General features: G+C 38.5%; 1 protein-coding gene across 3 annotated transcripts in view; it reads right to left on the reverse strand.

Moving 5' to 3' along the window:
• EPHA6 (EPH receptor A6) overlaps nucleotides 1-13,165 on the reverse strand; it is a 501,230-nt gene that overhangs the window by 127,645 nt on the left and 360,420 nt on the right. For all 3 annotated transcript variants that reach the window (XM_014947321.1, XM_014947319.1, XM_014947320.1), the window contains one exon: nucleotides 3,865-3,973. In XM_014947321.1, coding sequence (XP_014802807.1) covers nucleotides 3,865-3,973 — 109 coding nt within the window. The remainder of the gene's footprint in view (nucleotides 1-3,864; nucleotides 3,974-13,165) is intronic.

Consider the following 13,165-nt stretch of genomic DNA (forward strand, 5'->3'; position numbering starts at 1 on the left):
GTCAAGAAAAAACGAAATATTTTCTCATGTTCTTAAAGCTCTTTCTCACTCACTGAACTGCCTAAGAAGCATGATTGTGAGGGAAATCTTTTGCTTTAAGGGCTATGCTAAGGGCGGTTGGGGCACTGGGCCCAGAGGAGAACTGCAATGTGTGTGGAGATGTGCTTTGGTGCACAGACATTTAGTTCCAAGACCAGCTTGAAAGAAATGACTGGCCTCTCTGTGTTCATTACCAGCGTTCTAAAATAAAGTGAACTAAAATTATAGATAGCATACCCAGTAAAATACTAACAATGGAGATATGAGAAATACGTGAACATACCACCTCATTTCAATGGTTCATTTAAACTACTGAAACAGAGTAGGAACACCTACAAATTCATCCATTACTACAGAGGTGATGATGAGCACCTGAAAGGCAGAAACTTCTGAAGCTGTCATGGTTATGTACTGTTATAGAGTGAACAAGCAACCAGTGGATTCTCAGCTTCTGTGGAAATTTTTAGATTGTACACCAGTTGCTATGACCGCTAAGCATGCCAGTGCCATTTTTAGGACCTGAACAACTGGTATGCAGGGTGCCAACTGCCAAGAACACTGAACACAAGCACTTATACTTAAAAGTGTCTGCCCAAGGGAACAGGCAAAGAAACAAGGTTTTAAACCTGTCCAGTCCTCCTAAGTATGGATGTGGCCCCAAAGTTTGACTAGAGAAGCCAGTGAGTAATCACCAGCAGAGGAGTCTTCCAGCTCCACATTCCCTGCTAGTCTTGGCTACAGAACAATCGGAGAGTAATAATTTCTGCAATGATAAAACTAAATCACACTGAGCTTTAGCATCGCATTCCTGGAACATAGCCAAGATCCCCGTCTCACTGCATATCCTGCACGAAGTCTTTGTCGCTTTCATTTTTCTATCTGCAATTGCCAGCCGTGCTTCCTGCTTGCTCTTAGTGGATAATCACCCAGCAAAGTGCAGAGGCAGGTGCTCATTTAACCCAGCCTCTCCACTATGAATAGACTCATCAGCAGCCCTGTGACTTGACAGCTCATCAAATTGCTAATTCTAAACAGTGAAGCAGAGCACATCTGTAGGGTACCAATCCCATTTTTCAAGCAGAAATTTACCTCCAGTCCTAGAGTAAATTGAGTATTTATTCAAATTTTTCTTGCTCTATCTTCTGTGGAATACACTCTTATCACTGCATTTAAGCAGCACTTCAATATGAATTCATATCTTACATAATTGAAATGGTCCCATTGAGTAAGATGTTAGAAAGCTAAGAGAATCTCTGATATCCTTAACATTAGCAAACAGGAGGATTAAACACAGAAAGAAACCCATTTCCATATTTTTTTCATTCCTGAGTTTGAAGCGTTTGAGTTATGTTTCAGAATTCCATGTAAGGATTCCACACAATAATTTTTTCTGAAAGTTTGTCTTTGTCTGAATAATTCCTCTCTCTTCTGAAAGACCCTAGTGTTTGTCAGTGTTTGTAATTCCTGTAGGAATATTTACTTAGCTTCTAAGATTATCTAAGGTCACAATATGTTCCAATGTTAACTGCTCCCATTAATTTCAAAGAATGTTAGACTTCACTGGTTTTATTATTTAGCAGAGAGATCATTAATTCACATAATGGTAACTACCGTAGTGCCATATTTGGTTGTTGGGGTACTACAAATAAAACCTCAGGCTACACTGATAGGACTTCACTTTCTTTTCAAATTGGAGTTAATGCTATACCAACAAAATACAAACTTAATTACAAATCTGAAAGTGCAGCGCCGTCTCTTGGCACAGCCCCTTCTGTGATGACTGTTATCACATTCAGAGGAATCAGTGTAACATCTTTAAGTGTAAACACAGTGTAAACCAGGACAGGAAAAGAGCAGAATCCTATCCCAACTCTGGATTTTTTCTGTCCCCTAGCCAGGTAGAGAACAAGTCATATGAGGAGAGGCTGAGGGAACTGGGCATGTTTACTTTGGAGAAGAGGAGGCTGAGGGGAGATCTTATTGCCCTCTACAACTACCTGAAAAGAGGTTGTGGAGAGGTGGGGGTTGGCCTCTTCTCACAAGGGAATAATGACAGGACCAGAGGAAATGGTCTGAAGTTGCGGCAGGGGAGGTTTAAATTAAATATTAGGAAGAGTCTCTTTACTGAGAGGGTAGTCAGGCACTGGAACAGCCTGCCCAGGGAGGTGGTGGAATAACCAAACCTGAGGGTATTTAAGAAACGTGTAGATGTGGCACTTCAGGGCATGCTCTAGTGCCCGAGATTGTTGGGTTGGGTGTTTTGTTTTGTGGGGTTTTTTGGTGTGGTTTGGTTTGGGTTTTTTTTGTGTGTGTGTTTATGGTTGGACTTGATGATCTCAAAGGTCCCTTCCAACCATGAAGATTCTGTGATTCTGTGGTAAGAAGGAAACTCCATGGAGAAACCTCCTCACATGGAGGCTCTTCCACCAGCTGTTTTATGTGTCTAAAGGAGGAGAGCGGAAAAGGGTAGAGAGCCCACAACCCCCCCTGCAGACCTTACTGCAGGAGCTACGAGCCCGACTCCTCTGCTCAAAGGCCCACACCTCTACAAAATATGAGTCTGCTTTTAGGCCTTCATGATCCATGGGAGCACTGCTGTGCCACTGATGTCTCACAGAGGAGACAGGGACATAATGTCTTTAATGCTTTTAAATTCTGCTTTGCTTCCTGGTAGAAGCAGGTGAAGTCCTGAAATCACACAGGAAACGCCTGGAGCTCAGTGAAAAAGGAAACAAGGAACCATGGAAGCAGATACTCCTGTGGGAATTTGTGCTCCAGCAAGGACTGATGGTCCAACCTCTTTGTGTGGTTTTAGCAAGTCCAATTAGAATTTGTGAGTTCCCTTAAAACCTTCAGTGTGTAATTGAGCATGGCATCTGGCCACTCAAATCAAAATGCTTTCTCATCCAATTTGCATAATGTCATTATTTGATCCTGATCAGATCATCAACTGAAGGAAGGTGGACAACCAGCATTGTACTAAAAGAATTTTAAGTATAAGAATCAGGGTAGTTATATAAAAAAAATCATTGTCCAGACTGGTGAATTCCCCTGTCAGTGCAACAGTATGGCTATAAAGTAGATTTAATTAGGATATCTTCAATCCAATTAAAAAAAAAACACAACCCCCCAAAAAAACCAAACCAAAATGCAATAAAACAGGACCTTCAGGAATCTATTTTCTGCTCACCAGTGATATCACAGGCAGCAGAATTATTCTACTGTTTTGGAGTAAAGTTTTCCTTAGTTTAATTTTATTGCATAATTCCTATATTTTTCCCTAATAGACACAGAAATTTCATATAAAATATATAAATGAATACGATTTTTCCTACAAATTTAATACAGTAAAAGTAATAAAAAATTGCCCACTCAAGTGCCTTCAGCAAGTACATTGCCAACCCCAAGACATCAAAAAGTCTAAGGTTATACCCTCCAAAGCTTTGCAATCGATGGTTACGAGATTTTGGAAAAAAACCTGTGTTTTTTTGTTTTTTTTGTCTTCTAATGTCAGAGCCTTGATGGTGCAGGTACATTGTATTTTTCATTTCTCGCTGTGCAGGCAAGAGGTCTAGAAACTTTTAAAACAGCCAAGTTATTTCCTGATTTCACATAATTGCTTGGCTCCCCAAACTGGGTTTTTACAAAAGCCAACTCTCCCAACAGAAGTGTGAGTATGAGCAGTGCTGAACAAGGATGACGTTCACCCCACTAGGCCTAACTCTTAGCACTGAAAAGTGGTGAATGATTTAACTATTATTCTTAAATTCTTAGTTTTGGATGACTCTGACCCTGAGTAAATAAGAACACTGTAGTGTTAATTACCTTCCAGTGATCAGGAAGAACAAAGTGAGGATGACCAGGAGAGTGAATCCACCAACAGCAGCGGTGGCAATTACAAGAATCTGTCCCTGCTCTGCAGCCATATCAGAAGCTGAAAGAGAAGCACAAAGAAAAGAGGTTAAAACTCCATCACCCAGCATTCTTGCCGAATGCGTGATAACATTTCACTGGTCAAATGTTAAAAACAGTTACTCTGTAATAGTTTCCTTGGTACTTAGCAAGGACGTCAGATGCAAATGCACCTGTGAAGTGAAAAACCATAATCCATGTCTCAACTATGAGAAAGGGCAGAAGATGTTTACAGGTTTTTAAAATGAAGGACCTGGCATTACCAGACACTTGCAATTTACTAAAGTTTGAATATGACAGGATTTTTAACACAGAATTAGAAGATATTTTTTCTTTAGCTTTATTTAGCTTAATCCTGCAGCTAATTCAGAATTTCTCTCCATCCAACTGTCCCAGTGAACTCAGCAGCAGTGCTATGTATATAAGAGATATCAAACTGTGTTCAGCAGGAAGCAAAGCAGAAACAACACAATATGTAGCCTCACACACACTTCTGTACGTCTGGTGTATATTTTTATTGTCACAAAATCTATACAGTTTTATCTATAAAATGCTGTGGTAATTGGCAACAAAATCACAGAATGATATGGGGTTGGAAGGGACCTCTGAAGACCAACTAGTCCAACCACCCTGCCAAAGCAGGTCCACCTAGAGCAGGTTGCACAGGAACATGTCCAGGTGGGTTTTGAATGTCTCCAGAGAAGGGGACTCCACCACCTCTCTGGGCAGCCTGTTCCAATGCTCTGCTATCCTCAAAGTAAAGAAGTTGCTCCTCATATTTAGGTGAAACTTCTTATACTCAAGTTTGTGTCCATTTCCTCTTGTCCTGTCACTGGGCACCACGAAAAAAGACTGGCCCCTTCTTCTTGAAACCCACCCTTTAAGTATTTATAGGCATTAATCAGATCCCCCTTCAGTCTTCTCCAGACTAAAGAGTCCCAAGTCCCACAGCCTTTCCTCTTAAGAAAGTTGTTCTAGTCCTCTATTCATCTTTGTAGCCCTTTGCTGTATCGTCTCCAGCAGTTCCCTGTCCTTCTTGAACTGGGGAGTCCAGAACTGGACACAGTACTCCATATCCTGCCTCACCAGGGCAGAATAGAGGGGGAAGACAACCTGTCTCGACCTGCTGGTCACACTCTTCTTGATGCACCCCAGGTTGCCACTGGCCTTCTTGGCCACAAGGGCATACTGCTTGCTCATGATCATCCTTTTGTCAGGATGACTCAGTTTTGAAAAAAATATATAGATTTTCTTATGCCTCGTGTTTTTCTCTCTGCTTTCTGTAGGACATTTAGGAGTTTAAAAAGATCACCTGAAATTATCTGGTCTCTAGACACTTGCTCTTTTTATGAATTTATTCTGTATAATATTAAATCTTTACATTGACAAAGTACCTACTTACAGTTCAGTTGGTCCTCACTGAGCAAGTACTACCTGAGCAGAAAAAGAATTAGGCTCAGTTTTTTTCTCTGTCTCCAAACTTGGAGTCACTGTCTTGTGACTCCAAAGTTTTATTTCTTAAATTCAGTTACACTTGAACATTTTCCCCACATGACATTTACCTAATTCTTTCTGTTTACTTACCTAATTACTTTCTGTTTCCATGAGAAACATAATATTTTTCCGAACGGGGAATAAATAATTCTATTCAATGACCTCTGGCAACAGTAGTAAATGTACCAAAGAAAGTACATTTTAGATTTATCAGGAAATCTAAAATATTGATTTTTTCTTAAACTTGCAAACTGTTCTATAAGCAAAATCTTCAGCTTTCTTTAGTCACCAGATGATTAAAGCTTAGGGAAATCACCTAGGTTGTTGCAAAGAGAATGCTTAACAGGCTGTATTCTTTCACTTTGCAGCCCAGTACAATGCACACACTGCTGCCCAAAGCCTCATAAAATGCTGTTTCCAAGAAAAACATTTGGCTCCAAAATATTATTTGTGAGTGGTTTAGAAATTGGCAGTGTAAACTTGCTTTGTAATAGTAGTAAAGCAAATAAAAACAATAGTAGTTTATGTCAAATTTTCAGCAAAACCAACTTGTTAAATTTCTGACATTAGGTTTCTGTCCGTATAATTTAATGAAGTTATGACTGGCAGTAAATTACAAGGCATTCAGTATCTGTGGCCATAAGCTCTCTGCAGAGAAGTTAGATATATACATCTTCTAATAAATGCTGTAGCAAATACTCACTGAATAGCTAATCTCCAAAATGTTATCTAGTGATATTATGGGAGTAAATTCTAGCTCTGCATTGTGTTGTGTTCCTCAGGGTCAGATTTAGGTGGAAAACTGCAACATAACAAACATCATGCCACACAAGTAACAATGCAAATAGTAACAGGCTCTCCAAATCAAAGTCTGAATACTATTTTCAGACTAGCGGGGGGTGTGCTAAATGTTGCAAAGATCGTTACAGCCAGACACAGTTTGAAGTTGTAAATGGAAGAGAAGGTTTCAGATGAGTCTTACCTTGTCCAGCTCTAAAATGGAAGTGAGAGGGCAAACTGCAGCCCCCCCGCCCCGTTTTTTATTTTCAATAGGAAAAAGAGGCGTGCAAAAATAGTGAATTTATCAGGAGAAAAGCAAACCGTAGGCTCAGATAAATTAGCTGTGGTTTTCTTCAACAGACATTCATTGCCAAGGAGACAACCCAAGGCCTTTATTTCTAAGAATTAAAGGTACAAATGTAGGGACTGATTCCATGGTGCAAAGAAGCACTCTGCAGCTATTGAGATGAAGGAATTCACATTTCCTGGATCATTTCTGCTAAATGGATCTGCTATTTCTTGTTGTTTTAGCTAAACCAGAATGCAATCTATCAGTTTAATAACATATATTTTCTATCAGGAACCAGAGTCAAATTCATGAAGGGTATAAATTCCAGACTGACTTAGTTCTTTCCACCTCTAAGCAATATGATTTGTAGCTCAGACTGCACATACTTTAAAAGTGATTATTCTGTTTCTCTTGTTTGTATTTTACTGTGTTGGCAGAGGTGCCAGAGTCCAATATATTAGAATTTTTTTTTCAAGTAGCCAAATTACTATAAGGGGCTTTCAAGCCTGGAACTTCTTGATGACCTTAATTTACTTGTCAGATAAAAATGTCAAATGACAGACAAGTATAATTTAAAAATGTGGATTTGTTAAAAACTGACAGAGAGGCAGGTAAGGCAAAATGATGGAAATACTTATTTTTGCTTGAAGTGATCCTTCTAGAAATCAATAAAGGCACAGTGCAGTGAAAAACACATAGATAAGCACATGTGTATGCGCATACACAAACTGCTGACACGCAGGTAAAAGGTTCCCTAAAACACTGTCTAGGCAGTGAGAAGACAGTAATCAGGGACAGTTAATAATTAAAACTTTTATAGCATTTTGCCATTCTAAATTAAATTCTGCATGTCCTTCCATCTCTCTGTTCTTTTCTTGTTTCTCCAGCTTTCTCTTAAGGTAAAGTTCAAGTTGCAAATAACAAGAGCTTTAACATGTATTAAGCTGTGGATGCTCTTGAATCTTTTTTTGTCGTTTCCTGCTTTTTCTTCCTTCATTTTTCCTCTCCATCAGCTATGCATATTGGTATATAAAATTGCATTTCTTCTCAAGACTATTCTTGATTATGCAAGACAGAAAAGTTCAGTTTAAAAAAACATTATGATAGGTTGCAAAGTCAAGCAAGTTCCTTCAATCTTATTTCATCTCTTTGTGTGTACATATTAGAGTGCTGCATTTAAACATAGAAGTTCATAGCAATTTTTTCCAGAATCTCATTTGTTAGACAACATGGCCAACATTCACCTAGCTAAAATCAGTATTTTGCTGTTTCTACACTGTCCAGTGCATGGTCTCATATCTGCCAACTACGCACCCCTCAAATATGTCCATTGCAGGGATGATTAGTAGCTCTATGATCAGGGATGAATGTGGCTGTGTCATGTACGGGGCCATTCTCCATTTGATAGTTAGAGTTGATAGGCAAGAGGGTGAGGAAGTGGTGGCACAACAGAAATATGTAAACCACTAGCAGTGCTAGGACTCCTAAGGGAGCTTATTACCTTCCTAACCGGGCTGGCTGGTTTCTCTGGTAGCATGTTTCATTCTTTCTGCCTGTCTGTTCAATAAGTTCATTTTGACAAAAACATCCTTTAAAAAATGAGTAGCATAAGACAAGGAAAAGGGAGGATTTATTATTTCACCATACGGATGATTAGATAGTATAGTATAATGGTTAGGTGTCAAAATTCTTCAAGCACATTGTAGCTGCAACTAATGTAATTAGTCCAAGCAGTGATGTAATTTTAAAACTGCACTATGCACTATACATGCACGCAGAAGCATATTAACCAGATAAACCCTTCACTCCATTTATTTTTCATGCTTAACTCAGGTTATATGCTCGAAATAACATTTAAAGTGTCTAATTGCCTGTTTCCAACTTCTTTGCTTGACACCATGACCAGAATCCCTTCTACATCCAGCCTAGTGTTAGTTCTGTCCCCACCCCTCTGGGTTCTTCACCTAAACGTGTGAGGAGGAGCTGCACTTTCCCTCCTCTCTGGGCTGAAGGGAAATATCCCACAGTTTCTTCACTTCTTCACTGAGCAGACTGGAAGAAATTGTGTAGATAAAAGCGAGAATCTTCCAGCTCTGTTCTCCTTTCTTTTCTTTGAGCCAATCTCTCCAAAATCTTTTAAAATCTTTTAAAAGGTTGTGTATTTGGTATAAAAGGGCTGCTCACTTCTGTCTCTTAGCTACATCCTTTAGTTATTTCAATTTGACATCTATCAGGCAGTGGACCTTCCAGCAGACTGAAAGATAAAAAAGTTGACAGAGAGACAGCTAGACAGATGATACTGAGTAGCTGTAAGACAGATAAGTGTGGATGCTGAGAACTGGAACTCTAATTAATAGACACAAACTGACTGTCAGATGGATTTACAAGGTATTTTAAACAACAGTGCTTAAGAACAATAGGAAAGAGAAATATAAAGTCTAATTAGGGTAACCTTTACATTTTCAGAAATGCAGTTCCTATGCTCCAGTGAGCTGATGGGCACCGATCTGAGAAGAAATGTGGGCAAGGGAGGAGGCAATGGAATGGTAATCTTAAAAAAGACTTCTAAAAGGGAAAAATAATGCCATCACTAGCATAAAAACGTAAAACTTTTTGGCATGTATTTGCTTGAAAGGCTTCTTCCAAGTGTTGTCCCTAACATTACCTTCCTGACCAGTGGATGAATGGAAAGTCTGTACATGCAGTTTGAGATCTGAGCAAGGATGTTGCTCTTGTTTAGCACACGCAGAGGAAAAGTAAAATCTCTGGGGCTTCTGTGCACATAAATTAGAGAAATGAGATCGCCTGAAGTCAAATTAGAAGAACAAATGGCTGAAAATATAAAACACAGTAAGGAAATACTTCAAGATTAAAATGAGACATTCTGAGGTATTCAGTGCTGACTACTTTGAATGAATAGTAAGAGTGGGCAGACATGGGGAGAGATCCAGCAAGACAATTTCTTAATACGAGATATGTGCCATCTCATTTGTTTGTTTCAAGCAGAAATTTAATTTACTATTGTCAAAACATCAAAAATTCTAACAAAAAATCGCTCTTTTGCACTGGCAATTCAATTTACATCTAAAAATCTTAGGGACAGCTTCTCTGTCATGGCATGAGTCAGAGCATGTGGTCGAAACAATATTGGACCTCTGTCAGAATCAATGATTCAGGACACCTCTCTTGAGCTTTCAAGTTCTGTAAAGAATGGAGCCCAGGGTCTAAATCACATCTGGTGACAAATCCAAAATAGCATGATCTGAGCCTGGAAAGCTGAAGATAGATTTTGTGGATGGGGGAAGAGGAGAAAGAACATAAGAATCCAGCAGATCTGGCATACAAGAAAGTCACCATCTGTGCCTATGGTAAAGAAATTAAAGTTATTGTTTCATCAAGATCAATGATTCAGGCCAATTAATTTTTCACAGTCCTCAAATTTATAAAATACCTGCTCAGGTTCTCTATTAGCATTTCTGAAATTTTTAATTTTTTATTGTTAATATGATTTATTTAAAGCACACAAAAGTCTACATGGCTTTTGGACGAAAAATCATCATGTCCTTATATTTATCACTCTATTCAGCCAAGCACTAGTCCACACTGCACAAATGCTAGTTTGCCCCTTAGGTCCCTTCCGAAACAAGCCAACTAGTTGCCTTTCAGATTTTTTTTTTTTTTTCCTAATGACAGGAAGGCTGACATGGGAAATATGCTGAATTTTAGAACAAGCCCTGCACAAGAAAGCTACAGCATAAAAACACCGCACTGCCTAACAGCTGTAAATTGTTCAATATTTTACAAATTCCTCTAGGCACAAGGGCCTCTGAGGTGATATAGTAAAAAACATTCCTCAAAAAAAAAAAAAAGAATGCTTTGAATCATTAATTTAGAAAAAAAAAAGCCAAACCCCCCCAAAAAAGTCTTTCATAAACAGCTAGTTAGAAGAGAGACAGAAAAATAGAGAGGGAGAGACAAAACAGTTAGAGATTAAAGCATGTTTGCCCTGGGAAAAATACCTTTTTAGTCTCAGAATACATTTTATTCTCTCGTAGGAAGGATCAGAATTTTTTGTGTTGTCTCAGATAGTTGTTACTGATACCAGCTACTCCCAATACAATCAGGTCTCTATACAAAGGGCAATGATTTTAAACTAAAAGAGAGCAGATTTAGACCAGGTAGAGGGAAGACGTTTTTATGATGAGGGTGGTGAAACCCTGGAATAGGTTGCCCAGAGAAGTACTTGATGCCTCATCCCTGAAAACATTAAAGGCCAGGTCGGACAGGGCTCTGAGAAACCTGATCTAGTTGAAGATGCCCCTGCTCATTGCAGGGCGGTTGGACTACATGGCCTTTAAAACATCCCTTTCAACTCAAACTATTCTATGATTCTATACATAAAAGCAGGAATTACAAGTGAGGTTATGCTTCAGTTTATAGCCACAGCAGTGATACGTACGTGTGTGTGCTGGAGCGTATGAAGCCCTGACAGCTTTGCTAGAAGTGCTTTGCTGTAAGGTGCTGAAACAGAGAGACCGAATAAAATGGCAATAAGGAACACAGTCAAAAGCAGTAGCTTTGCAAAGCTACTATGCTTTGCAAAGGTATTACATTTTCCAGCAGCAGCCTCTTAGCTTTAATGGTGGAAGAAATGCCTGACAACATCCCTGCTGCCTTGAAAATAATTTTTCTGACTTTTCTGGGTAACTCCATTTCCTTTCACAAAGAAAGTACAAATTTTACTCTTTTAGATGTTCCGTTTATTGGTCTCTGCAGCAGGGAGGAGAGTTCAACAACAACATGCTCTCCAAGCAATGGCTGCCTCAATCTAGTGGTCACTAAGTGAACTTCCCAAAAGGCTGTTTTTACATTAGTGCTTCAGAGTTGGTCTTCTTTCTGCCTCATGCACCACCATTAATAATTATACCAAAATGTCTTAGTGTTCCTAAAAATGATGTATCTAATTTTATCCTATATAACTGAAGTAGCACAGTGTTCTTCAAGCAGTAAACTGAAGAAGGCATGACTGCACTGTCCTGTTTTGGATTGCTCACTTTACCTCTATTTGTTAACAAATTATGTCAATATTCAAGCAGGGTAAATGGAATAACCTCAGATGTTCACCTGGTCCTGGAATTCTTCTCTAAATGAGAAGACTATAACATGTTCAATTGGTAGACAGATAAAAAATGTTACAAGCTGATGCCAATTGAGACAGATTTTTATCAAACACGACCTGAAGTACTTTTTTTTTCATTTTTATGAGATTGCTGGTTGATAAATTTTCTGTTGACAACAGACTTTCAAAAGACTCTATTCTTGCCAGCCTTCTCAGGAAAACATTAACTTTATATAAAACCAGTATAGCTCACATTAAATGAATTAAAATCTGGCTAACTAAAAGACCACAAAAAGTATTTGCAAATGTGGAATTTTCACCAAGTAACTTGTTTCTAAAGGGTGGGGATGGATGGAGCTGCAACAATTTGCCTCGGTCTAATATTATTTGATATCTTTCAGAATAATTGAGTAGAATATATATTAAAAAACCAGAAAATTTTCATCTGAGCTGCATGCTGCCAGACTAGCAAATGATGAAGATAGATTCCTACACAGCTTGACTTGGACTGGTTTGTAAGATATATGCCTTTGCAAAGGTGAATTAACATTTACATGTACTGATATAGCTATGCAGTCCAAGTCTCAACACAACCCTCCCCAATCTCTCCATCTAAATGTAGGTCAGTATATTGGAATACAATGGCACTGGCAAAAATGCTGCTATGTTCTAGCTATTCAGCTGTGTAAGACAATGCTCTAGTTCAGGCAGCGATTGCTTAGACCTATAATTAAAAGAAAACTGAATTATAAGGAGGTAAATGTTGTTAGGTCCGTTTATGGCATCATAAACAGATTTAGTTTTCCAGTTTAATTCAGTATCAGGTTCAGCTCTGATGTCATACTTCAAAACGGATGATAAAATTTTAGAGACCTTCAAAATGATTCAATGTTTGGACAAACTGGTTGTTTTTTTAGAGTGAGAGGGAGCATTTATATCACTTATGGGGAAGACAGGAGAATTCTTTAAAATGGCACACACACATTTAGATGGTGAGGTTTCTGACAGGCTTTTCAATTTGGTGGAAAAGGGTCACAAGATGCAAGCTAAATAAAAAAGTTCAGGCTAGAAATATGTCTAGGAATGTCCCTGGGTGCAAATTTTTAATTATGTGCCTTAAGCACTGGGACTATCTACCTATAAATATGGTGAGCTCCACATCACTGGAAGACTTTAAATCAAGACTATTTGTATATGGTAGATGTTACTTTCAATTTTTTTATTAGCTGTCTGGAAAAGTTACAGAGTTACAGACGTTTGGTCCATGTCATGAAAGGGGCAAAAAGAATGATCATAATAATGTGATATTGCCTTGAAGTTAAGAATAGGCCAATTTTAAAAATGCTGCTTTGATGAAGTAAGATATTTGGGGAGTATCAAGGCATTATTTGACTCATCATTGAGTATTGCTTCAATCTGAAATAAGTAATATTTACCAGCAAGCATTTACTTTGCTTCCCCCCTGCCTTTGAAATCTAAAGCAGTACTGTATAAATATTTGAATAAGAACCAGTACTTTGAACTACCCTTTT

Source organism: Calidris pugnax, unplaced genomic scaffold (assembly GCF_001431845.1).
Source record: "Calidris pugnax isolate Ruff unplaced genomic scaffold, ASM143184v1 scaffold95, whole genome shotgun sequence".
NCBI lineage: Eukaryota > Metazoa > Chordata > Aves > Charadriiformes > Scolopacidae > Calidris > Calidris pugnax.